This window comes from Sinocyclocheilus grahami, unplaced genomic scaffold (assembly GCF_001515645.1).
Source record: "Sinocyclocheilus grahami isolate Dianchi unplaced genomic scaffold, SAMN03320097.WGS_v1.1 scaffold1028.1, whole genome shotgun sequence".
Lineage (NCBI taxonomy): Eukaryota > Metazoa > Chordata > Actinopteri > Cypriniformes > Cyprinidae > Sinocyclocheilus > Sinocyclocheilus grahami.
In genome coordinates this window covers 226,456-251,572 of record NW_015506207.1, presented here as the reverse complement: position 1 = coordinate 251,572, position 25,117 = coordinate 226,456, and the positions used below count along the sequence as shown (strand labels likewise).

Here is a 25,117-nt window from a genome sequence, read left to right as displayed (position 1 = left end):
ACGCACCCATTCACTCACTCACACGCACACTCACTCACGCACACGCACATACTCACACTCCCTCACACTCAAGCACACACACGCACTCACACTCAAGCACACACACGCACTCACACTCACATTCAAGCACACACACACTCACTCACACTCACACTCACTCAAGCACACACACACTCACTCACACACATGCTCACACTCACTCACGCACTCTCATGCACACTCACTCACGCACACACACACACACGCACACACACACTCACACTCGCTCACACTCACACTCAAGCACACTCACACACACTCACGCACACACTCACTCACTCACACAGACGCACACTCTCATGCACACTCACTCACGCACAAACTCACACGCACACACACTCACACACAAATTCACACACACACACACTCACACTCAAGCACACACTCACACTCTCTCGCACACACTCATTCACGCACACACTCCACACACACACACTCACGCACACACACACTCACTCACACTCAAGCACACACATGCACACACTCACACACACACACTCACTCACACACACACTCAAGCACACACTCACACACACACGCACACACTCATTCACGCACACATTCACTCACACTCACTCACGCACACTCACACACGCACACACTCACTCACACTCAAGCACACACACACACACACACTCATTCACAGTCGCTCACTCTCACTCACACACACGCTCACACTCACTCACTCACACTCACGCACACTCACTCACGCACACACACACACACACTCACTCACACTCACACTCACACACACACACACACACACACACTCATTCACAGTCGCTCACTCTCACTCACACACACGCTCACACTCACTCACTCACACTCACGCACACTCACTCACGCACACACTCACACACGCACACACACACACACACGCACTCACACTCAAGCACACACTCAAGCACACACTCACGCACACACTCACTCACTCACACAGACGCACACACTCACACTCACACTCTCATGCACACTCACACACACACTCACACACGCACACACACAAATTCACACACACACTCACACTCAAGCACACACGCACACTCACTCACACACACACTCACACACACACTCACTCACGCACACACTCACACTCTCTCGCACACACTCTCTCACACACACGCACACTTACATTCACTCACGCACACACTCACACTCACACACGCATTCCGATAATTCTCCCGTAATATTGGGCATAACTCGCAAGAATCAGCAAACACTTCCAAAACTAACTGTTGTGGCTTGACTGTACTGTACACACAACACAGAGCAAAAACATGTAAAGCAACCCAAAACAGCTCGTGGAAACCACAGCGGCTCTCATCAGCTGGACCAGAAGAGCAAGAGAACTCTTGAGAGTACTTCTCTTTGTTTTTTTGTAGGGAAGAAGAATAAATTGCGTGTGTACTATCTGTCCTGGCTGAGGAACAAGATCCTCCATAATGACCCTGAGGTGGAGAAGAAGCAGGGCTGGACCACCGTAGGAGACCTTGAGGGCTGTGTGCACTACAACGTCGGTGCGTGGTCATATCTCTTCATATCATATCATAGCTGTGCTATTTCTGCTCCTTACTCAGGTGTTGATCTGATCGTCTGTTGCTGTGTTTGGTCTGTAGTGAAGTACGAGAGGATCAAGTTCTTGGTTCTGGCCCTGAAGAATTCAGTCGAGGTGTACGCCTGGGCTCCCAAACCCTACCATAAGTTCATGGCTTTCAAGGTAAATAAGCTGACATGAGCGTGAGTGCTGTTCTGAGCTGTCTCGCTCTTCACCGCACACTTCTGAGGATGCCACTTAGAGCCTAGACTAACAGTGAGCATGAGAAAACATATGAAATGATTCAGTGTAGTCTGTTTATAGGGTTGGTTAAATACAGAAGCTGCATGGAGTTCCACGGTCTGCAGTTATTGCTTAAATGACACCCAGCGCAGTGACTTCACGTCATTTGTTCTGTGCATTAGAACATGTGGCATTCATGAGAACATGTTTATGTGTGTTTGCAACCATTATTCTGGTGGAAATTTTGCAACATAAGTGTGCAACTTCTGCTCACACAGTTGCTAGTGAATGAGAGCCAGTGTTAGCATGTATTCTTTTTAATTTGATAAAAATTGTTCATTTAGGGATTTGGGGGACTTGGTCTTCCAGGTATGAAATCGTCTGCATTAATTGTTCATGAGGTTTTATGCTATGAGTGAGGTTTTCCAGAGACCAGGGCCCGGTTGCATGAAAGTCCTTAAGTAATTTGACTTAGGAGTATCCCTGAGGGGAAAAAGTTCCCGGAGGTAAGGGATTTCTTTAAAAATGAGCGTTGCAACAAACGTCTTAACTGTCACCCTTACCTAAGTGTTTATACTAAGCGTTTCACTGTAGTTTCTGACCACATACGGCAATGGGCGCCGCGGTTACTATAGTTACCACATCTGACAATAAACGTAGATATGACAATAAACAGAACATAACTAAATACAAACCTAACCAACTAAAACACGAACAAACATTAAATAAACATGAGCGCTGCCCGTTTCTGCGCTGCTTTGAGTACAGTCGTTGCCAAGGAAACCGCTTTGTTTCTGCAGTGAAAGCGCCTCCTGCTGACTAATGACGGAAAATTGACCAAATGTGAAAACTGACGCTGCAAACACGCAGGGTTGTAAATGTGAACAGGTGGATCGACAAGAAGATAATGCATTATAACAATCTAAACAATTAAGACAAACATTTCATTTATATTGTTATTTAATTAATGTAATAATTGATTAATAATAATTGTTTAAATTAGTATAATAATTGATACAACTCTCACAACTTTTTGTTTTGTGAAAACTTGTAAGTCATGCTTTTTACAGTCATTTTGCAGTCCTACTGTGCTCATATGATATTTTATTTCTGCAGGTCTTAAAAAATATCTTAAGACTTACATTTGAGTTTAAAAAACCTGCAGATACTGAGTTTAAGATGACTTGAGGGAGCTGTTTTGGTCCCTTAAAGGGGTCATAGGATGCTACATGCACTTTTACAAGTAGTTTGAACTTAAATGTGTGTTGGCAGTGTGTGTACACAACCACCCTATAATGATAAAAATCCACCCAGTGCTTTTTTAAAAATGTCAAGAGCCGCTGAAGACACAGTGGATTACATTGTTTCTGAAGGGAATGCGCCTCCGATCTACATAAATGCGTCTATGTTCGCGCGAATCATTCGTGATCCAGCTTCACCTCCAGAAGAAGTGAGTGTAAGGTTTTGTAATGAATCTTTGCAAATCGCCTTTCCTAATAATGTGCTAATTAGCAAGTTTCACGATGAATGCGGCTAAAGTAAACCGTCTCTCTGAGAGCAGCTCGGAAGAGAGGGGCGGGGGCAGCAGAGCTCATTAACATTTAAAGGGAAATGCTACAAAAACGGCTTGATCTGAAAAGAGCTGATTTTGACAGGGTAAAAAAGGGGTTTTTACACTACCACTGAGAAATTTTAACCAAACTATGTTATAGACTTTTCTTTAAGACCCTAAAGAATCATATCAACTTGTGGAAAATGGGCATCCGATGACCCCTTTAAATTTATTAAGGAGAAATGGTTACTAAGGACTTTGTAGCAACGCTTAAGGGAACACTTCGATAATTAAGGGGAATACTTAATGGCAGCCTTAAGTTGACCCTTAGGATTTTTCTTGCAACCCAAGTTTCACTAAGGGTTCCCTTAACCTTATAACTAAGGGATTTCTTAGCTTGAGGGCTTTCCTGCAGCCGGGCCCAGCACTCCTCGTTTGAGGAAGTTAGCGTGCAATGACTTTAACATAAACTACACAGAGGCACAATATCACTGCAGTCACTTTCAGAGCGATTGTTCCAGCTGATAAATGATGAAAACATTGTCAGAATCCAGCTGACTATAAGGAGCCTGAGCGCGCTTCATGATAAACACATCAAGCTAATGTAGTTATGGTTCTAGTTCTCGTTCCGGGTGTGAATGGGCCTCATAGCTGAGTGGATAACCGGAGGCGTTTTCCTCTCTGTGTGGCAGTCCTTCGGTGATCTGGTGCACAAGCCGCTGCTGGTTGACCTCACGGTTGAAGAAGGCCAAAGGTTAAAGGTCATCTACGGGTCCTGCTCTGGCTTTCATGCCGTGGATGTGGACTCGGGAGCCGTCTACGACATCTATCTGCCGACTCACGTATGTAGAGCTGGAGAAGAGCATTGAGCTTGTTCATCTGAGCTGTGCTCCTGACCCTTCACCTTCTCTCTCTCCATTGCTTCTAGATCCAGAGCAGCATCCAGTCACACGCCATCATCATCCTGCCCAACACGGACGGCATCGAGCTGCTGGTGTGCTACGAGGACGAGGGCGTGTATGTCAACACCTACGGCCGCATCACTAAAGACGTGGTGCTGCAGTGGGGCGAGATGCCCACCTCCGTCGGTGCGTTCCTGCAGTCCTGTGTTATTAGCCAACAGCTGCCAGTCAGAGTCCAGCTGCAGCAGTCGTTGTACTTGAGCTGCACTGCGTTACGTGAAGTCACACATCTCTTCTGTCAGAGCATGCTCAACACAGGCCAGCTGCTGTAGGCTTGATCCAAACCACCTGTGACCAGTGTAATGATTTCCATGTTTGTCAGATTCTGGGAAAGTAAAGTACACGTGATGGATTGGCACAGCGGTTCAGTGCAGAGTCAGGTTGCTCATTTCAGACACAACATAAAACAACAACACAGATACTGTAATGCACAGGAAGCAAAGGTGGGTCACAGCAGCCGCTGTAAAGTAAGAGTTCAGCCTAGCCGTTAACATCCTACATATAGAAAACTCTGTATATATACTTTCTCTCTTCTGACTGTCTGACTGATCATCTGTCTCTAAACTAGGGCTGGACGATATCGCCAACATTCATATCACAATATAGTTCTTAATTTCGGTCGATACGATATAATTCCGATATCGATATGAACAGCATTTATCTGAAATAGAAATCTTTTGTAACATTATAAATGCCTTTATCATCACTTTTGATCCATTTTAAGCATCCTTGCAAAATAAAAGTAGTAATTTCTATCATTTCTTTCCCCCCCAAAAAAAATGATACTGACTCCAAGCATTTGAATGGAAAAGCGTATGTTACAAAAGCTTTTTATTTCAGATAAATGCTGATCTTTGGATCTTTCTATTCATCAAAGAATCCTGAAAATTTGTTTTAAACATTGATAATAATCAGAAATGTTTCTCGAGCAGCAGATCAGCATATTATACTGATTTCTGAAGATCATGAGACACTGAAGACTGGAGGAATGATGCTGAAAATACAGCTGCGCATCACAGAAATACATTACAGTTTAACACATATTCACATAGAACACAGCTGCTTTAAATTGTAAAAATGTTTCAACATTTGACTGTTTTTGCTGTACTTTGGATCAAATAAATGCAGACTTGGTGAGCAGAAGAGAATTCTTTAAAAAAAAATCTTAAAACATTAAAAATCTTACTGTTGAAAAACCTTTGACTGGTAATGTAGGGTGGCTGATTATTGTTATAGATTGAAACAAATGTGCTTCAGCCAGGATAAAGAATATGAAAAGTGCTCTGAGTTGCTGCAGAAAAAATAGAGCACCAATAAAAGCATGTTGCTGGAAATGGGTTTATTATTGAAAATGCGAACTGATTGTCTGCCAGCAGGAGGCGCTGTGAGAGCGGCAGAACTAGCGGTTTCTCCGGTAACGACTGTAATCTCTGCAGCTCCGCTCATGAACGCTACTTTATCAGATAAACATGCCATCTAAACTATTCTGAAAACAGTCGGTTCCCTTCAGAGATACATTCATATAAAACACCCGCGCCGTGTTATAATTGTGAAACGTGCAGTGCCCATGTTTATTCAACGAAGTCAAACGGCACAAATAAATCAATGTATGGGAAACACTGGTAATGTATATCGAAATATCAGAAATGTGTTTAAAAATCATATCACGTTAGTAAAAAAAAAATATTGCGATACATATTGATATTGAATTATTGTCCAGCCCTACTCTAAAGTGTATTTTTCTTCTATTTTGAAAGGTCATGGAATCTGATTTTTAATATATTTTTTTGCAAATTTAAACAAAATTGCATTTATGGACTCCCATATCCACGTAGAAGCTTATCCTACTACTTTACTTCAGTGTAGTATAGTTAGCTCTTGCGTGTGGTTTGCTTTGAACCCTGTATTGTGCTGTGACTGGGAGCTTCTTTATGTGGTAACTTACTGAGCTATTGTATAGGCAGCTCAAATGGCCAATACTGCTGTTAGGGCTCAGGCAGGTAACCCATTGTGCACTGATTTTCTTCTCCTTACTTCTGCCATGAGAGTTAATGGGAGTCAGAGATGATCTTCTCAGTCGCTGACACACCGTCTGAACTCCAGAGTTTAAGTTTTAAGGATCTAGCAGTGACTTTGGACTTCATTAAAATGATTTTCGAGACATGTAGAGCTTGTAGAGAGCCCCGCTGCTGACAGAATGACTGAATGAGCTCAGTATCTCAACATGAAGCAGCTGCGCAATATCACGTTCATAATCAAAGGCCATTCATCTGTGATTATGAACGTGATATTGTGTAGCTTGTCAGTGAGCTACAGCTCTGTGTAGTAAACGCCGCTCCATCTGAAAGCACGTGCTGGAGATTTACTACTAATCACAGAACCGCTTTACTGATGAGATACACATGACTATCACATCACAGCCCTAACTCCAAATAAAGTTTATATCAGTAAGTCTCAAGTGATATGTAAGTAAATATATGAATAGATTTGAACTATACTTAGTTTGAAATAAATGTTTTTAAAATACAGTACTCTTTTACTAGGGTAAATATGCCATATGTCATGCCATAGCATCATTAAACTAAAATCTAACAATGGACAAAAGTGTTTTGACTCCATAAAGGCTGCTGTGTAATAGCTTATAAAGAATCAAGGGGAAGCATTTTAATAATGCTGAATGCAGAATCGAATCGCATCAGATGTAATTGTGAATTAAACTGTGAAGCCACTGCACCATTGAGCTGCTCCTGGCTTGTAGCCCACATCTGCTCAGTGTTTAATCTCTTCTGGGGCTTGATCCCGTGACGGTCCCCACGCTCCGAAGCGCCTCAGTCTGCAGGTGTGGTCATGAACCAAGCCGGACACAGTCAGACTGCTGACTGCGCTTTCTTTTGGAGACATTTCTGCTCAAAACGCACTCCTGCTAAATGATGCCCTCGTGTTTTTATGTTGTAATATCTGTTTAATGCATCTGTTACAGCACTCGATCAGTCAGTAGACCCAGCCAATGAGACTGAATGTAGCCTAGCTTGACCTATGCGTGTGTGATTGTGTTTGTGTGTCTTGCAGCGTATATCCGCTCTAACCAGATCATGGGCTGGGGAGAGAAGGCCATAGAGATCCGCTCGGTGGAAACGGGCCACCTGGATGGAGTTTTCATGCACAAAAGAGCACAGCGACTCAAGTTTCTGTGTGAGAGGAATGACAAGGTGCGCTTTTGGAGGCTCTTTTACTGTCAAATCAGTTCATGGGCTTTACCTGTGCGATGCGTAAAGATGAAAAATATTTCTGAAATTTCTATTATTATCTTGAATTACTGAATGATGGAGATGTATTAATTCCATGTTTAACAGTAATACGAGTCTGATGGGAACCGTCATTCAGAATAACATCGGTCAAACGTGATCTGTTATAACCATGTAAAAAAGTGTAAATGTGCTTGTTTCTGTGTTCTGCTGTTGGTGTGAATGATGGCTCTTGAGAGGTTCTGTGAGATACTCTGAAGACTGGGTGACACTCTGTGTGTTCTGCAGGTGTTCTTCGCCTCGGTGCGCTCCGGCGGCTCCAGTCAGGTGTACTTCATGACGCTGGGACGCACCTCTCTGCTCAGCTGGTGAAGAAGCGTCGGGGTTCTGGCCGCTGGAGGACTGACAAACACACTGATGATGCAGCCTGCTGCATGAGGGACGGCTCGAGTGTCTACAGTATTATTGCTAGTCTGTGTAAATGTCTTTCTCTAGAGTTTAATCAAACCTGACTCCGCTGAGAGGAGCGCTGCTGTCGTGTCTCTCGCTCACACAATGGTGAAACGCTCAATGGCTTTGTTTTGTCATGTATTTTTTATTTATGGCTTGTATTTATTTCTAGGGTTTTGTTTTTGTGAGCAGTAATGTGGAGGGTTCCTGAGAGCTGGCTCTGTGTGGAGCGTCTGATGAAGTGCACCGCTGCGTCAGCTTCAGTTCTGCTTCTCATCAAACACAAGGATTCAGATCAATTACTCTCTGTTGCCTCTCTTTCATCATCTTGTCTGCTCTCACGCCGCCTCTTCTCTTCTTTTCCTTTTTAGTCACTTATCCTCTTATCTTATCCTCTTTTTCTTCTGCCATGTGTCAGATGACCGTGGCCTTGTTCCTGTTGTTTGAATTGTGCTTCAGAATGACGAGTGAAGGAGTTTAAATCAGGCTGTTTAACGAGCATCTCCACTGCCTCCAAACCTCGAACCTGACCGTCATTATGTTTTGAGAAACCGAGAGTGAAAGTAGTTCTGCCATTTCATGCATTGGACCTGGAAACTGAATCTGAACTGTCCACTCAACGTCCAGACCACAAACCAGTCATAAAACTGACATTTGAATCGTTTTGTACGTTTTTTCGTGCGCTTGACCAATGAGTTTTGGAGATTCGTGGATTTCATCACCATCACAAACGGAGGAGTAAAGATGGCCGTGATGAAACGCTACCTTCAGTCGGATGTGAAAGACCATCTTGGTCATGGACTGTGATTATGAGGAGTTGAACCTGAACTGTGTTTATTTAATGAAAGGCAGGACTGAGGAAAGAAGCAATTGAACCAAATGAAAGAGATGAGCGTGCACGAGTCCAGAGACGCTTCTGCTGCCCCTGCTTTTGTTCTGTCTTCTCTTCCTGTTTTTAAAGTTTACACAGACACACACACACACACACACACTCTCTTCTGCTGACTGCAGTGAATCTGCTGGATGATGTCTGTTATGATTACTGGAGGTATTTTCTCTGTTTAGTTCACCTCTCCACACACACACTATAGGTTTACATGTTCTATAAGTTCTATATTTATGTTTCTTGTATTATTTAGCATTAGATCATTTTAAGAACTTTCAGTGAGATTTGTCATAAGAAGAAGGTGAATCAGGCCAAAGGCAAACTCTAAGAGTGAAGCGAACATGTTTAGAAAAGCCACGAAATGAAAGCTGCTTTAACTTTGAGAGTTTCTCAGTCCTTCACACAGTTAAACACAGCTAGCGATTGTGATGTTTCAGTTCTTGCCCTGATCTAGTGACCTGAAGTAAATTCAGCTGGAAAAAACAAGCAAGGTTTTGTAAATCTAATGTTCATTACTGCGTTTTATTTGAAGTTTTTTTTATCATAGTTTCAGCCATAATTCTTGTTGATTAACGGGTGATAATGATCCGGATGGTGTTTCCTCAGCGCTGCTTTGGCTTTCTGAAGCTGGTTGTCTGTTTTCAGTCGTGGCACTGTACTGTATGTCCTCTCTCTCTCTCTCTCTCTCTCTCTATATATAGACAGGACGTCCTGTATTTTCCTGATGGTCCTTTCTTTGGAAATAAAGTGGGTTTACTATAAGGAGTGATGCCTGTGTGTCATGTAAATGATGTTTCTTCACTCTGCTGTCTGTTGTTAGGAAAGCTGCAGAAGAGGAAGGCCAGTGTTGAACTTCAGATAGAGAGGAATGACAAACGAAGCCTACTGGAGACAGATTTCTGTTTTCTGTTCAATAGCCCTAAGCACTGTAAGATTTTGAGAATCTCAGACACTGATAACTGTTAAGCGGAGCCATTTGTCTGGACCGGAGGAGGGCCACAGTCTGAAGAGACAAAGAACTCTTAGGAGAATCAGCATCTGAACACTGTCTAACAAGCCTCACAGCCTCATTCAACACAACACACCCAACTGAGAGAGACAACAGTTTCACACCTTATGAACGATTACACTAGAGATCACCGAAACCACTGTTAGTCAGACTAACAATGCAACTGTTCGTGTTTGATGTCATTGGAGAGGTCTCTGGGTGTCTGGTAAAAGGTCTCATTCTCTTAACAATAGAACAGCCAACAGACTACTCCCAGTGTCTCATGCAAACTACCTTCTGTCCCAAACGGTGTTAACTCTACTCGATCAATGCAAATTCCAATTATTAGTCCCTGTCTCCATTCCCTGTCTGGATGTCTGTGTTGGAAGAAGCTCGGGGTCTTCTGTAGCCGGAATGAGCCTGCGGTATAAAGCGTGTTCACGCGCGTCATACTATGTGTTTGTCTCAAGTATGCATCTTACTCTTAGATTCATCTTTGAGATTTTGGTATCTTTGAATTGGCTATGTAATTGGCATAATACATATTCACCTGACTAATAATAAATTGTTATATTTGTTTTCATTCTGAGATCATTGACTCTGATTAATTGTGCTAAGTCTATAACACTGCAAATCTGCGCTCAGGTTAGCAACAGACTAAACTGATGTTTCAGAGCTCCGGCTAACACATTGGCACTAGTTATGTATATTTAGACTGTAGAGGCTATTGGGTTTTTCCGTTTAGAGCAACAGTGTGTTGTTGACCAACCTACATTTGGGTCAGCCTCAACCTCTGGTTATTGCCAAATTATTCTAACTAAGTGTACGTGAGAAATCACAGCATGATTATATAAAGTTACTTAGAAGTTAAGTTGGTCAACTTGGTTCTATAATAACAGTCATGACCTCGGGTTAGATATAGTCTTACCTTAATTAAGTGTTTACAGATCTATGGGGACTAATACAAGTATTCTAGAATGAGCAAAGTATGGCCCGGGCCATCCAGAATATTATCAATCGCCTCTGTCTAATGACCGAGACTGACGAGTTCCGGCCGGTACCAGACTCAATGTGTTATAGGAATACGATTAATGAGATTCAATACGATTAAAGAGTGAAACAATAATCAAATGCCAGAATAATAATAATAATTGTAACGGGACTGACGAGACGTGAGACGTGTGGATCCATCTGCAAGCTTTTATTTCAGAGACGTGGTATAACCGGCAGGGTCGAACAATGGCAAACAGGTATATGGCGGGCAAAACACAAGAATAGTCCTAGGGCTAGCGTAGGTCACCGATCGGCAGACAGAATCACAGGGGCGAGACTAGAGGAATAAATCCAGGAAAACAGGCAAGGCAAGGAAACACGGGCAGGATAACAGAAACTAGGAATAATAACAGGCTAAGCAATACTTGGCAGAGAATGGTTGTTTGAGTGAGTGTTATATAGTGAGTGAGTGATATGAAACAGCTGTATGCAATCAGTGCAATGAATGATGGGATATGTAGTCCGGGGTGATACGCAACAGTGTGTAGTGCGAGAGTCAATGAAAATGGAAAGGGTGACCTCTGATGGCTAGCAGACGGTAGTTCATGGACAAGATTCGTGACAAATAATAATTAGAAATGAACAAACAACCAACTGGCATTTCAACCTAAATTTGAGTTTTAGGCACCATTGGATGCCTTCCTTGGGCCAGTGGCGTGGACCTTACAGCATGGACCTCACAAGTGTCTTGTTGGAAGAGCAAGATCTCACAGCATTCTGCGCTCGTGAAGATCAGATGCTCTGCAGCTGCTGATACTTTTCATATAAATCTGCAAGATCTCTGGGAGAATGAATCATCTTCATTCGCAACATTCTGAAAACTGACATTTTACAATCTTACAGTCTTATGGTGAATCGTACGATTTTACTGAATCCTTTCCCTCACAATTGCTCATTTCTTCATTTACTAGACACTTATCTAAAGTAATGCAGCAGCTAAAGTGATTCGTGACCGCAAGGCACGAGTACCATGAGAAATACAGCTTCTAGAGACTGCTCTGCTCATCACTCTTGCAGTATATACAGCATATGTGCTACATCTGAACTTTCTCCTCCTGCGTTCTTAACATTATTAATAGAGTGACACTCGGAATATTTTGTTGAATGAATATCTGAACATGAACTATGCCAAAAGAAAGAACAGGGCCTCTGCTTTTAAACAAAAAACATTCTATTCTAGCTTTTTTTGTTTGTTTATTTGATTTCATAATCAAGACTTGAATGTGGGTAAGCTGAGAAAATCACATTTTTGTAAGACTATGTCCGGATCAGATTCAGATCGATGATCAGAAGTGGATTGCTCCCATCAGGATGTTTGATGATCACATTATTTGACATATTCATTTGCTCACATACCCTCCTGACTACCAGCTGGAGTTTTGTGGTTTAGTGATTTCTCTGAGACGTTACATGCCACAGTTGTAAGTCTGGATGTTCTGTGCAGAGCACATTCAGGGCTTTTCAGAGACACCAAATGATTGGATGTTATACCGTGACCACTCCCTCTCTTTGGTCTTTAAAAATGGCTGACATTCATTTAGTGATCTAGTGTAACACTCTAATGGAAATATGATAATATTTTGTAATTATCATTTAAATCTGACTAATTGACCAATTGTTTGTCATAAATCAACATCTCAGGAAAATGTCATGGGGTTTCAAATCAAAATATGAGCTTCTGTTATGAAACTGGACGTTGATTTCATACATGTCCACTGTAGCGGACACCAGGACTTAAAGCATGTTTATTACACATTTTGGGAGACACAACAAATGAATAGAGAAAAAATTATGTATCAATATTCCTATTAAATATCAGATATTATTATGAAAATCTTGCTAATTATTACTCCCATTATTGCACTTATTTGTTCATTCTATGTTGCCTCAAAAACACATTAATATGCAAATTAGATACAGTTTATAGATACATTGTATATAATGGAAAAACTCGTTTATGGCCATTTTACACACATTTTGCATAAAGAAAAAAGGGTTTTAAAAATATCTTTCATAACATAGTTGAGAATCATCTTTATATAAAGTTTGGTATAAAAAAAAATTTGATTTGTGATTAAAACAAAAATTACACTGTTTTAGCCTTTTCATGTATATTCATGTCTTTTTATTTCTTATAAAAAAACAGGACTTTTTAAAGTCCCAATGTTTTCTACAGAGGACATGGCATAACATATGAATAAAATATAATTTTTCAAATGTTTTTCTTATGCTCTAAACCAGGGGTGCCCAACCCTGCTCCTGGCGATGGACTGTCCTGCAAAGTTCAGCTCCACTAAACAATGTAATGACATGAGAAAATACTAAATTCTGGTAGTCAGGAGGATACGCAACCGCTTGTTTCTGCTGCTTCTTCACAGCCAGACGTTCAGTTCTCTCTCAGAAGATGATCTGTGTATCAGATCAGATCTTTACAATGTAATGACATGAGAAAATACTAAATTCTGGTAGTCAGGAGGATACGCAATCGCTTGTTTCTGCTGCTTCTTCACAGCCAGACGTTCAGTTCTCTCTCAGAAGATGATCTGTGTATCAGATCAGATCTTTGTGTACACACACACACACTCAAGTTTATTTGTGAACTGTTAAGAGCAGTAGTTCATTAGGAGTGGTTGAATACTATAAGGACAGTGTGGCAGAATTGAGGAGCAGAACTGTAGTTCATGTCCTGCACAGTGACGCTTCACTATGTGAGTAAATATGAGTGTTTAGTGGTCAAAACTAACCACACAGATGGGGCAAGAAGACTGTGACCTTTCTTTTGGAAGAAATCCCAGCACATGCAATCTCGTCTCGGCTCAAGTACCCAAGAGTATATTACACTCGTGTGAGGTTACAGCATCAGAAAATAACTGATGACAGGACACGTGACTAATGCCATATGTGTTCATGAATCATCTTTAATAGAGAGTGCTGCTGTTAAGAATGACTGAACATCACTGAGTTATGTAGATGTTAATTAAAGGGAACATGGGAAGTACCGCCATCATACTTCAGTCACTGTGAATCTCAAGTAACACATCTGTGCGCGCGTGTGTGTGTGTGTGTGTATAAACATATATATAGAGCAGCGGTGGCGAACTCCGGTCCTGGAGAGCCACAGCCCTGCAGAGTTCAGCTCTAACCCTAATTAAAACTCACCTGCCTGTAGCGTCCTAATAACCGTTCAGACCTTGATTAGCTTGTTCAGGTGTGTTTGAGTAGGGTTGAAGCTCGCCAGGACCGACGTTCGCCACCCCTGATATAGAGCATTTGGATGTAATAATGTGTTTGATTTCATTGCTTTTAGGTTAGGAATCTGATGACATTTGAAGTTGCATTTTTCTTATATACTGCTCCAAAAAAATGAAAGGAACACTTTTTAATCAGAGTATAGCATCAAGTCAGTTAACCCTCTGGGGTCTGAGGGGGTTTTGGGGCCCTGGAGAAGTTTTGACATGCTGACAGTTGTGTTTCTTTCAGTATCTTAAAAACATATTAATGGCTAAAGTCTGATAACACTGTATTCAGCATAATATGTGAGCAGCATGAAAGTACATGTTTGTGTTTTTGAGAAAACAATGTTTAAGTCACTGAAATAAGAGAGTCTCTGTGAAGAGAGGTGACAGAGACAGAGATGGCAGAGAACGCACCCTGTTTGTTTTCTTTATTCTACAAAAGCACAGCGTTTTGCTGTTATTATGAGTGTATAAAAATAAAAGTAGACCCTTTACACGATTGATGTATTGCTCTTATCTGTACAATTAAAACTGAAAGTGTAATTTAAGTTCTTTTCGGCGTTATCAGGAGAAGATGCCACAAAATGTGTATCCGCGTTTGTCGACCCCAGAGGGATAACAGCCTGTGAGAGAGAGCGTTTGCTTGCACACATCTCGTCGTGTGTTGCAGATGTTCTCCAGCAACCCCACAGCAGTCTGTTTGAGTGTGAAGCTCTGTTTCTCTGCGTGTTCTCTGATGAGGAAGCGTGGAGTTTCCCCGTAACCTGTCCGTAAGAGACAGAGAAGCTGCTGGAGTGTCTGCTTCTGTCAGCAAAGCTCTTCACATCAGCATCAGCAACATGCAGGTGAGAGCCAGAGCATTCAGATACATCCCATCCATATCCAGCTTCTGTCTGCTATACATAATGAATTCAAGTGGCTGGACCTTTATTAATAACATATAGGTTTATATGCATGTTCAGAGAGCTCTGGTTTATTAGGGCATTGAGGACAGATGGAGACGATGTTAATGATGTGTTGATGGTGTCCTGCTCTTTCCTGCTAGTGTCTCTTTGATTGCAGCACATGTATTGTCCAGTTTTCCCTGAGATTATTCCTGACCTGGGCTCTGGTAAGGATGAGTTTATGCAACACTTATACTGTATCCATATATGAAGTCCGTGCACGCATCCTCTCGTCTCAGTGTACAAACGATACCACGTTCTGATGTGTACTTTCACAAAATAATAGGCCTGTATGCCTAATATTAAATCATTCAAATACACTCTACTGGAGAGATGAAGAAGAGACAGATTCAGCTTTGAAGCTCTACACAAATCTCTGTACAAATCATTTTGATCATTTGCAGTTGTGAGTGCAGTTTTATTCTGGTAGCCTGTTTATAATGCCACGCTTTTCAGTGTCCGGCAGCACTGCAGTCACGGTTTCCAGTCAGGCGTGACGTCGTTTCTGACTAAATCAGGTCAAATGAAGCTCTTTTGGAGAGTTCAAAATGGCTTGCCAAAGTCAGCGTTCAGGGAAAGGTCCCCCTGGCCTTCTTTGACGTGGAAATCTACTCTGGACGTCTGCCAGTGAACACATGAACGCTCTGGAGAGACACAACAAAAGAGGAAATCTCTCACTGCGCTTGACTAAATCACTTTTCTCACTTCAATAGGAAGAAATATGTGTGTATATATATATATATTTCATTTACACAGTGACGAATATGCAGAGTTTTAATACATTTGATTATTTTATACAATGTAACATTTCTTAACTGTATTTTTTTGTCCTATTGCTTGTAATTAGTTGCTTATTCTTATTTCATCGCTGACTGTTTACTTGTCTTCAGTGAGCCTGAGTTTTAATTTTTTTAGTTTAGGCTAGTATGGTTTTTTTGTGATATTGACACTGGTGACTAGAAAGCAATCTGTTGTATAAAGGGCTGTTTTCTCAGGCTATCATTCTGGTTGTGTTTGTGTTGTTATTGAGAGGAACAGCCGGAGTCAGTAAACTGTGATTTTGATACGGTGCTGCTGCACTACTGTTTGTGGTTGTTGCTTCAGACAGTTGTGTGCTTGTGGGTCCAGAGATCCCGGATTATCGAGTTCAAGGCGAAGCGGTTATCATTAGATTCCCTTTTCTTGAAGATGCAGTGAATAACAGGAGACTGTGAGTGGACAGCAGCTCCGTCACAGCAGCCTGAGGAGCGAGAGGTGTGAGGGGTGATGCTGACCGAGCGCAGGATCCTGCTCCTCAGACTCTGCAACCTAACCCTACATCTTCAGCTCAGAGCTCACAGCTAGCCACTTTACAGTCAGCAAAGAGCTGCAACTAACACTAACATACCTGTACTTACAAACATACTTTACCATCTGTGACCCTGCAGCACAAAAGCAGTGTTAAGTCGCTGGGGGATATTTGTAGCAATAGCCAACAATACATTGTATGGGTCACAATTATACATTTCTCTTTTATGCCAAAAATCATTAGGATATTAAGTAAAGATCATGTTCCATGAAGATATTTAGTAAATCTCCTACCGTAAATATATCAAAACTTAATGTTTGATTGGTAATATGCATTGCTAAGAACTTCATTTGAACAACTTTAAAGATGATTTTCTCAATATTTAGATTTTTTTGCACCCTCAGATTCCAGATTTTCAAATAGTTTCAAATCTCGACCAAATATTGTCCTATAATGGAAAGCTTATTTATTCAGCTTTCAGATGATGTAGAAATCTCAATTTTGATAAATTGACCCTTATGACTGGTTTTGTGCTCCAGGGTCAAATTTTAATAAAATTTATTGTTTTTAATATATACTATTTCATATTACAGTGAACTAAATAGAAATGTTAATATTTGGTAATTTCACTCTAAAATCAAAAGCAGAAAGAAAGTTAAATGAAGATCTAAATGACTAAATCATTCTTTTAATTATTCTAGAGCAAATGCAATATTATAAAAACTGTATATATATTACATTTGAGGTACATCGGCCAGCCCTAACATTAGCACTGTTTTGAATGGACACTACAATAGTCACTAGAATTTGAGCATGCACATTCTTTTGGTCATGCTGTAGTCCAGTAGTTCTCACTTCCAGTGTGACAGAATATACCTCTGAAGATACATACAATATAAATTCACGTCTCGCGCACTTTAATGCCCAGTGAACATACAGCATATGCTCCCTTCAAACTGGAATCATGGCTGAATATCCTGTAAAGGCCACTTCGCAGCACACTTACAGTCGACCCGAACAAACTTCTGAAGCGATAAGAGACACATACTGAACGTGCAGATGAGGGGTCGCGAGGACGAATTGAGAACCGCTGAACTAGGGCTGAACTTCAGAGTATACCATCTACACATCTGCTCTACTTTCTCACAACACTGTATTAACATGCATATGAATCAAAGATCTGCATTATGTCGTACACTGAAGAAAGCAGTAATGCAGCACAGGTTTGCAATCAAAATTTGAGATATTTTTTTTTATTGTTTATATTATGAAATGTCCAATAAAGGCACCATCTAAAATGTGATTACATTCGTGGAACTTGGGTTGGTCTAAATGTATTTAGTAATGCATTTGTTACGCAGGAGCGACACATTCTGCCTCACTGGGAGTGTTACAGTAATGATCTACGAGGAAGAGGAGCCCAACATCACTGTAATGCCCTACACCGCACGCGCAGGAGAAGATACTGACATCGTCTGTCCCCATTTGAAATGCTTCAAAAGCTCTGAAAATCCAAAGTGGTACAAGGTAGGTCCCTGCACATTGTGGAAAACATGTAAATACATATTTGAATTCAAAGGACCGAAATGTTTCTAAAATGTATTAATTCACAGGATTTTCAGAGCACAGCTCTCCCTATCGGCAGAGGACAGTATACAGTCGAGAGAGGCATAATTCTGGCCATCAGAAACATCTCTGTGAGAGATGAGGGCTTCTACACGTGTAGGCTAAGTGTGATTTTCAACAATACCCAGTATAATGTGAGCAGGACCTGGAGAGTCATACGGACGGTTCTGCCACTGCTTCTCTTTCTTTCTAAACCTGTCTGATGGTTGAGCAAATGATGACATCTTTTCTTTTTCAGTCCCAGTATCAGAAGCGGTCACCTCTAACAGTCTCAGTGCTTTCACATGCAAGTATCAGAGATATTTATCAGTATTTAACCAACATATTGATCTACAACTGATTAAAATAACCATTTGAATTCTACTCCCTGTTAATTTAACAATATTTTCTCACAGCATCGAGTCATTCATTCCCTTACATTGTCTTTCCTGCAAACGGATCCTTCATTGAAAGTCATTTAGGTGAGTCTACAATACTGATTTACAGGGGTTTATTGTCAGATTTTTAGATATATTTGTGTGCAGGTCACACGTTGCATGACACTGTCCATATTATATGACAGTATTCTGTAATACTAAAAAAACAAATGTACTGTAATTAATCTTTACTCATATGGATTGGACACACTTTTGGACAGGTTTACAGCACAGTGATGGAAAGTGAAAAAATTGGCTATATAGAAAACACTGACATATTGAACAAGTTCACACGTAAAATGAGAGTAAACAGATGTGCTTTGTCCAGCATGATGGAGGACTTGAGCATGAGCTTTAATTTCCCAGAAGTTAATAATAAATAGTCATAAAGCAAATAGTACATTTTGATTGCTCACATTCAATTTAATTGACTAATAATTCATTCAAGAACTCCCCATAAAGGGCTTTCTGCACAACTTCATCTCTCTCACCAATGTGGACCATACTGAATCATGAATTCTGTGTAAGAACCTTCCCACAGTGAGTGAATGAGGCCCATGTTTGTTTACTGACTGTAATGCAGTGATTATCAGACAGTTACTCACCAACCTTTAACAGTGCTGTTAACTTGCAGGCGCTCGTTTGGTGATCCAGTGCATGGTGTCTGTTGGCAACCAACTAGCTCAGTCCACAGATGTGACATGGCTGGTTAATGACCAGCCACCGGAAAACTCTGACCTGGCTACTCCGGAGGCTTCCTGTTGAGCAGGTAATTCTGTGAGACCTCGGCTGGACACCAGGAATATCACTGTAAACTGTTGCAACACTTCGTGAGGCTCATGTTTATAACAGCAGATAAGGGGAGTAAACTCTTTTAAACATATATATTCATCTGTTCTCTTGGTGTGGAGTTACTGTGGGCTTCCTCTGGGTGCTTCAGTTCCCCTCAGACACATGCAGATTAGCTGAACTGAAAACTAGTCCTTCAGTGTGAGTATGGCCCGAGATGCTGGGATGGGCTACACTGGACACGCGGTTTGGAAAATGGATGGGTGGTTTTCATGGTAGAGCATCTCTCTTTTCAACCGGTCAGGTCTACCCCAAAAACTATTAAACTCATAGTATTCTGAGGACTCCACTTAGACAATCAGCCGTGAGGTGATGATAGTCCACACTGCTGTAGGCGACCCCAGAGACCAGGCTAGGTAGAGTCTGAGTGATTCAGAGCGTGTACATATACTTTCCTTTGGGATGAATGAAGTCTGGTTTCACGTCACTGTCATGCGAACCTCTGCAGTGCACACAGTTTGCTCCAGTCCAGAAACACTCATTGCCATTTCACACACTCTCAAATTACTTTAAGTGATCTCCATCAGGCTTCGCAGCAGGTGTGTTACTGAGTCCTAGCAGCAAATGTAAGTGTGATTTTCAACAATACCCAGTATAATGTGAGCAGGACCTGGAGAGTCATACGGACGGTTCTGCCACTGCTTCTCTTTCTTTCTAAACCTGTCTGATGGTTGAGCAAATGATGACATCTTTTCTTTTTCAGTCCCAGTATCAGAAGCGGTCACCTCTAACAGTCTCAGTGCTTTCACATGCAAGTATCAGAGATATTTATCAGTATTTAACCAACATATTGATCTACAACTGATTAAAATAACCATTTGAATTCTACTCCCTGTTAATTTAACAATATTTTCTCACAGCATCGAGTCATTCATTCCCTTACATTGTCTTTCCTGCAAACGGAGCCTTCATTGAAAGTCATTTAGGTGAGTCTACAATACTGATTTACAGGGGTTTATTGTCAGATTTTTAGATATATGTGTGTGCAGGTCACACGTTGCATGACACTGTCCATATTATATGACAGTTTTCTGTAATACTAAAAAAACAAATGTACTGTAATTAATCTTTACTCATATGGATTGGACACACTTTTGGACAGGTTTACAGCACAGTGATGGAAAGTGAAAAAATTGGCTATATAGAAAACACTGACATATTGAACAAGTTCACACGTAAAATGAGAGTAAACAGATGTGCTTTGTCCAGCATGATGGAGGACTTGAGCATGAGCTTTAATTTCCCAGAAGTTAATAATAAATAGTCATAAAGCAAATAGTACATTTTGATTGCTCACATTCAATTTAATTGACTAATAATTCATTCAAGAACTCCCCATAAAGGGCTTTCTGCACAACTTCATCTCTCTCACCAATGTGGACCATACTGAATCATGAATTCTGTGTAAGAACCTTCCCACAGTGAGTGAATGAGGCCCATGTTTGTTTACTGACTGTAATGCAGTGATTATCAGACAGTTACTCACCAACCTTTAACAGTGCTGTTAACTTGCAGGCGCTCGTTTGGTGATCCAGTGCATGGTGTCTGTTGGCAACCAACTAGCTCAGTCCACAGATGTGACATGGCTGGTTAATGACCAGCCACCGGAAAACTCTGACCTGGCTACTCCGGAGGCTTCCTGTTGAGCAGGTAATTCTGTGAGACCTCGGCTGGACACCAGGAATATCACTGTAAACTGTTGCAACACTTCGTGAGGCTCATGTTTATAACAGCAGATAAGGGGAGTAAACTCTTTTAAACATATATATTCATCTGTTCTCTTGGTGTGGAGTTACTGTGGGCTTCCTCTGGGTGCTTCAGTTCCCCTCAGACACATGCAGATTAGCTGAACTGAAAACTAGTCCTTCAGTGTGAGTATGGCCCGAGATGCTGGGATGGGCTACACTGGACACGCGGTTTGGAAAATGGATGGGTGGTTTTCATGGTAGAGCATCTCTCTTTTCAACCGGTCAGGTCTACCCCAAAAACTATTAAACTCATAGTATTCTGAGGACTCCACTTAGACAATCAGCCGTGAGGTGATGATAGTCCACACTGCTGTAGGCGACCCCAGAGACCAGGCTAGGTAGAGTCTGAGTGATTCAGAGCGTGTACATATACTTTCCTTTGGGATGAATGAAGTCTGGTTTCACGTCACTGTCATGCGAACCTCTGCAGTGCACACAGTTTGCTCCAGTCCAGAAACACTCATTGCCATTTCACACACTCTCAAATTACTTTAAGTGATCTCCATCAGGCTTCGCAGCAGGTGTGTTACTGAGTCCTAGCAGCAAATGTAAAAAAACAAAATAGAAGCTATTTTTATGGCAAAGTATAGTGTTATAAATGTCACAGTGGAATACTGAGGACCATAAGAGCAAAGTCATTTCAACAGAAACTTCAGAAAATCAGAAAGCACAAAAACAGTCAATAGGCCACAGAGTATTGGTGCGGAGGAGGCTGAAGGCAAGGTCAGGGCTGATAGGCCAAAGAGTAAAGCCAAGAGAGCAGAGCAGTCCGAATACAAGGAGGGACAGGCAAACCTCAGGCAGGGCAGAGAGCTCTAGCACACACACATCAGACAAGTTCATGCGAAAGAGAAATAAGTGAACAGCTCTGTGAAACAACGCAAGAACAGGAAAAGAACTGCAGAGACCAGAGTCCTGACAATAATGGAGAATATTTTCATCCAATACTCAGCACTATGTGGGATTTAGCATCACATAGAGTTGATGTGTCTTCAGTATCTCAGGCAAGCATCTGGAGGTGCAGCTGGTTGTCCTCGAGCTCCTGGAAGAGGACAATGGGACAGAACTGAAGTGCATATGTCAAAACAAAGAGCAGAAACAGCAAGTTGTCACTCAAATCAAGCTGGAAGGTGGGTACCGTTGACCAGAGGGGCTACTGTGTGCTCAAAGTAATCATTTAAACTCACATGAGATCATATCAGCAGCCAAATAAAAGCTGTGTTAGTGGGTGTTTACATGTCGCCGTTTTCAACTAAAACCAGAAAACTTTTGACGTGTTTTGGCTGTTCATTTACAGGACAGCAGTATTTTGGTCGCTTGCAAACGCAGCATTTTGAAAGCGGGTTTTTGAAAACGCTAATGTTGTTGTCTCGGTGTAAGCTAATACTACTAATATTAATACTAATACTACCACGAAATATTGATTGCTATGAGAATGAGAACCAGTATAGCAAAAAATATTTCTAGAAAAAATGCCTACCCTATCTTTCACAGTGCACTGTTGTGTACATTGAAACTGAACAAAGAAAAAGATTTCACATCTAATACTTTATTTCACAGTGTCTATGTATGTGTTTAAATGTGCCTCCTCCTCCTCTCTTTAGACTCGGAGTCTGTGTGGTTGGTGGGAGCTGCGGCATCCTCTGCTTTATGCTCGTGCTGTGTGCTTTTGCTTATCATTTGTGCCGAAGGCCACAGAAACCAAGGGAATATGTTCTGGCTCGACAGCACAGCGCCATTTGAAGGTGGCTTCCACTTCTTCATCAATGCAACTATCCTCATCATGTTTTAGCTACTTTGATCTTTTGTGTTGAACTGGTCTTTTGCTTGAACGTTGTTTTCCTAGATCTCGGCTCACAGTTCCCTCTCTATTGTTTGCAGGTGTTTCTTGCAATCATTACTCTCATATACACGCTCCTGTGTTTCTAGTTCTTGTTTGGTCTTGTTCTGTATGCATATTGGCAAGCTTTGTATTTTGCTTAGGGCCCCAAGAGTACATGAAATGACAGCTTGATTTATCTTATTTTCTTCTTCTTCTTCTAATTATTATTATTATTATTATTATTATAATGTTTTGGGGTGATATATTATGTCAATGGACAATGGTAATTATACAAAAATGCAATATTAAATAGTTAAACATAGCTATATGATTTCAACATGGTTTATTCTGTGGCCATCTAGTAGTCATAAACGCATAGCACCTTCTGAAGTGCTGTGCTCCATTACAGCCGCTGGTTTCTCATCTGGTTCTGCAAATGGTTCTTTGTTTTATTTTATTGTATTGTGTATAAATATATTAATTATAAAAGAGCTCAGGCAATGGTGAGGAGAGAAATTAGAAGAGCAAAGATAAATGATTGGAGAGAGTCTTGTAATAAAGTTGGGGTAGAAATGGAAATGAATGAACTGTGGGGTATGATCTGGAAAATGGAGGAATTCAGAGGAATACTAGCATCCCGGTGTTAGTTGACAACAACAATATTGCAGTAACTGATAGTGATAAAGCTGAAATATTAGTGGAGACATTTGTTAAGGTTCATAGCAATGCGGATATATCGGAGGATATGAGGAAGTACAGGGAACAGTGTGTGATGGATAATGCTCAGATATTTGTTACAAAGAATCCAGACGGAGGCACACTAGATTCTCCTGGGAAAGATGAGATGATTAATCATTTATCGGATGTGTCATTAAATATGATATTAGGACTCTTTAATATGGTTTGGGAAACAGGGAAGTTGCCTGATGCGTGGAAGCACGGGGTTGTGGTGCCGATCGCCAAACCAGGAAAAGATCAATCTCAGACTATCAATTATAGACCAATATCTCTGACTTCCAATATTTGCACACTTATGGAATGAACGAATGGTTATGAATAGATTGTCATATGTCAAATAGATTGTTATGGGGTAATGCAATCAAGAATATATGGAGAATTGTTTAAGTATTTAAAAAAGACATAATTAATGGAAAGAGTTTGAAGTTTGGAATTTTGTATTTATTTACGTAAAACATTTTTGGTTTATCTTATTTTATTTTCTTATTATTATAATAATTATTTTTTAAATCTATAATAGTTGAATAATTCATAGCTGAACCGTGTACGTTTCACACTCCAGACCAGTAGGTGGCGGACATGCACCTTTAACGTTGGTTTGCCAATCCGCCAAAAAACTCGAGAGAAGAGGAAGAAGAGCTGGTTTAGAGAAGGGCAGAGGGTTTTCCCATCAGCACAACACAACACAACGCCTCTGCAGGGCTGGAGGAAGGCACGGGGAGAGGCAGAACCGGATGACTCGTTTATACGGCAGAAGATGGGGATTAGTGTAGGGTTTATTGTAGAAGTAAAACCTGATCGAGCGGTGTGTTGTGTTGACTCTGTAGCAGCCCTTTACAGTACTCAAAACATGACATTAATAGAGAAGATTTAATGCTAGAAATCCATCCAAACTTATTTAGAGTGCGGAGGTTTCATAATGTAAAGTGCATTCAGTGAGATATAAGTACAGTAGGTGGCGGTATGCACCTGATAACTCATGGTTGCAATAAAACTAAGAAGAAGAAGAAGAAGAAGAGGACTTTTATTCTGCTCCGGCGGCGTGACGTCACAGGGCTGCGCCGCGCCGGATGTGATTCGGCTCAAGAGAGGTCTGTGTTTTTAAGCATTTAAACTGCTTCAGCTGAAAGAAACCATCTAACCCTATAGTTTCGAAGCGATGCAAGAGTAATGATCTGCTGTTGCATGTAACATTGTACTGCTTTATCTAACACTAATAGGCGTGAGTAAACGCATCCGCACACGAGTAACAGAAGCGCTGCGTCTCGTGAAGCAGTTTATCATTAACACCAAGCAGGCCCCTTCCACGTGACGGAGAAACCGAGCTTCGAGACTCGCTTGAATCGGTTCTTTTCAAATGATTCAGGGATCCGGATCTCCGCTCGCTGAGTCGCCTGCTGGTCGAACTGTGTGAGTGCAGCGAGAACAACACACACTCACACACTCACACACTCACTCACTCACACACACACACACACACACACACACACACACACAC

General features: G+C 41.3%; 1 protein-coding gene and 1 pseudogene across 1 annotated transcript in view; both read left to right on the top strand.

Moving 5' to 3' along the window:
• LOC107565814 (mitogen-activated protein kinase kinase kinase kinase 4-like) overlaps nucleotides 1-9,394 on the top strand; it is a 55,870-nt gene extending 46,476 nt beyond the window's left edge. The window contains exons 20-25 of the mRNA XM_016251093.1: nucleotides 1,422-1,556; nucleotides 1,656-1,756; nucleotides 4,061-4,210; nucleotides 4,297-4,456; nucleotides 7,400-7,539; nucleotides 7,864-9,394. Coding sequence (XP_016106579.1) covers nucleotides 1,422-1,556; nucleotides 1,656-1,756; nucleotides 4,061-4,210; nucleotides 4,297-4,456; nucleotides 7,400-7,539; nucleotides 7,864-7,947 — 770 coding nt within the window. The 3' untranslated portion in view covers nucleotides 7,948-9,394. The remainder of the gene's footprint in view (nucleotides 1-1,421; nucleotides 1,557-1,655; nucleotides 1,757-4,060; nucleotides 4,211-4,296; nucleotides 4,457-7,399; nucleotides 7,540-7,863) is intronic.
• A 6,286-nt stretch (nucleotides 9,395-15,680) lies between these two features.
• On the top strand, nucleotides 15,681-23,030 carry LOC107565803 (interleukin-1 receptor type 2-like; annotated as a pseudogene).
• Nucleotides 23,031-25,117: the final 2,087 nt, after the last annotated feature.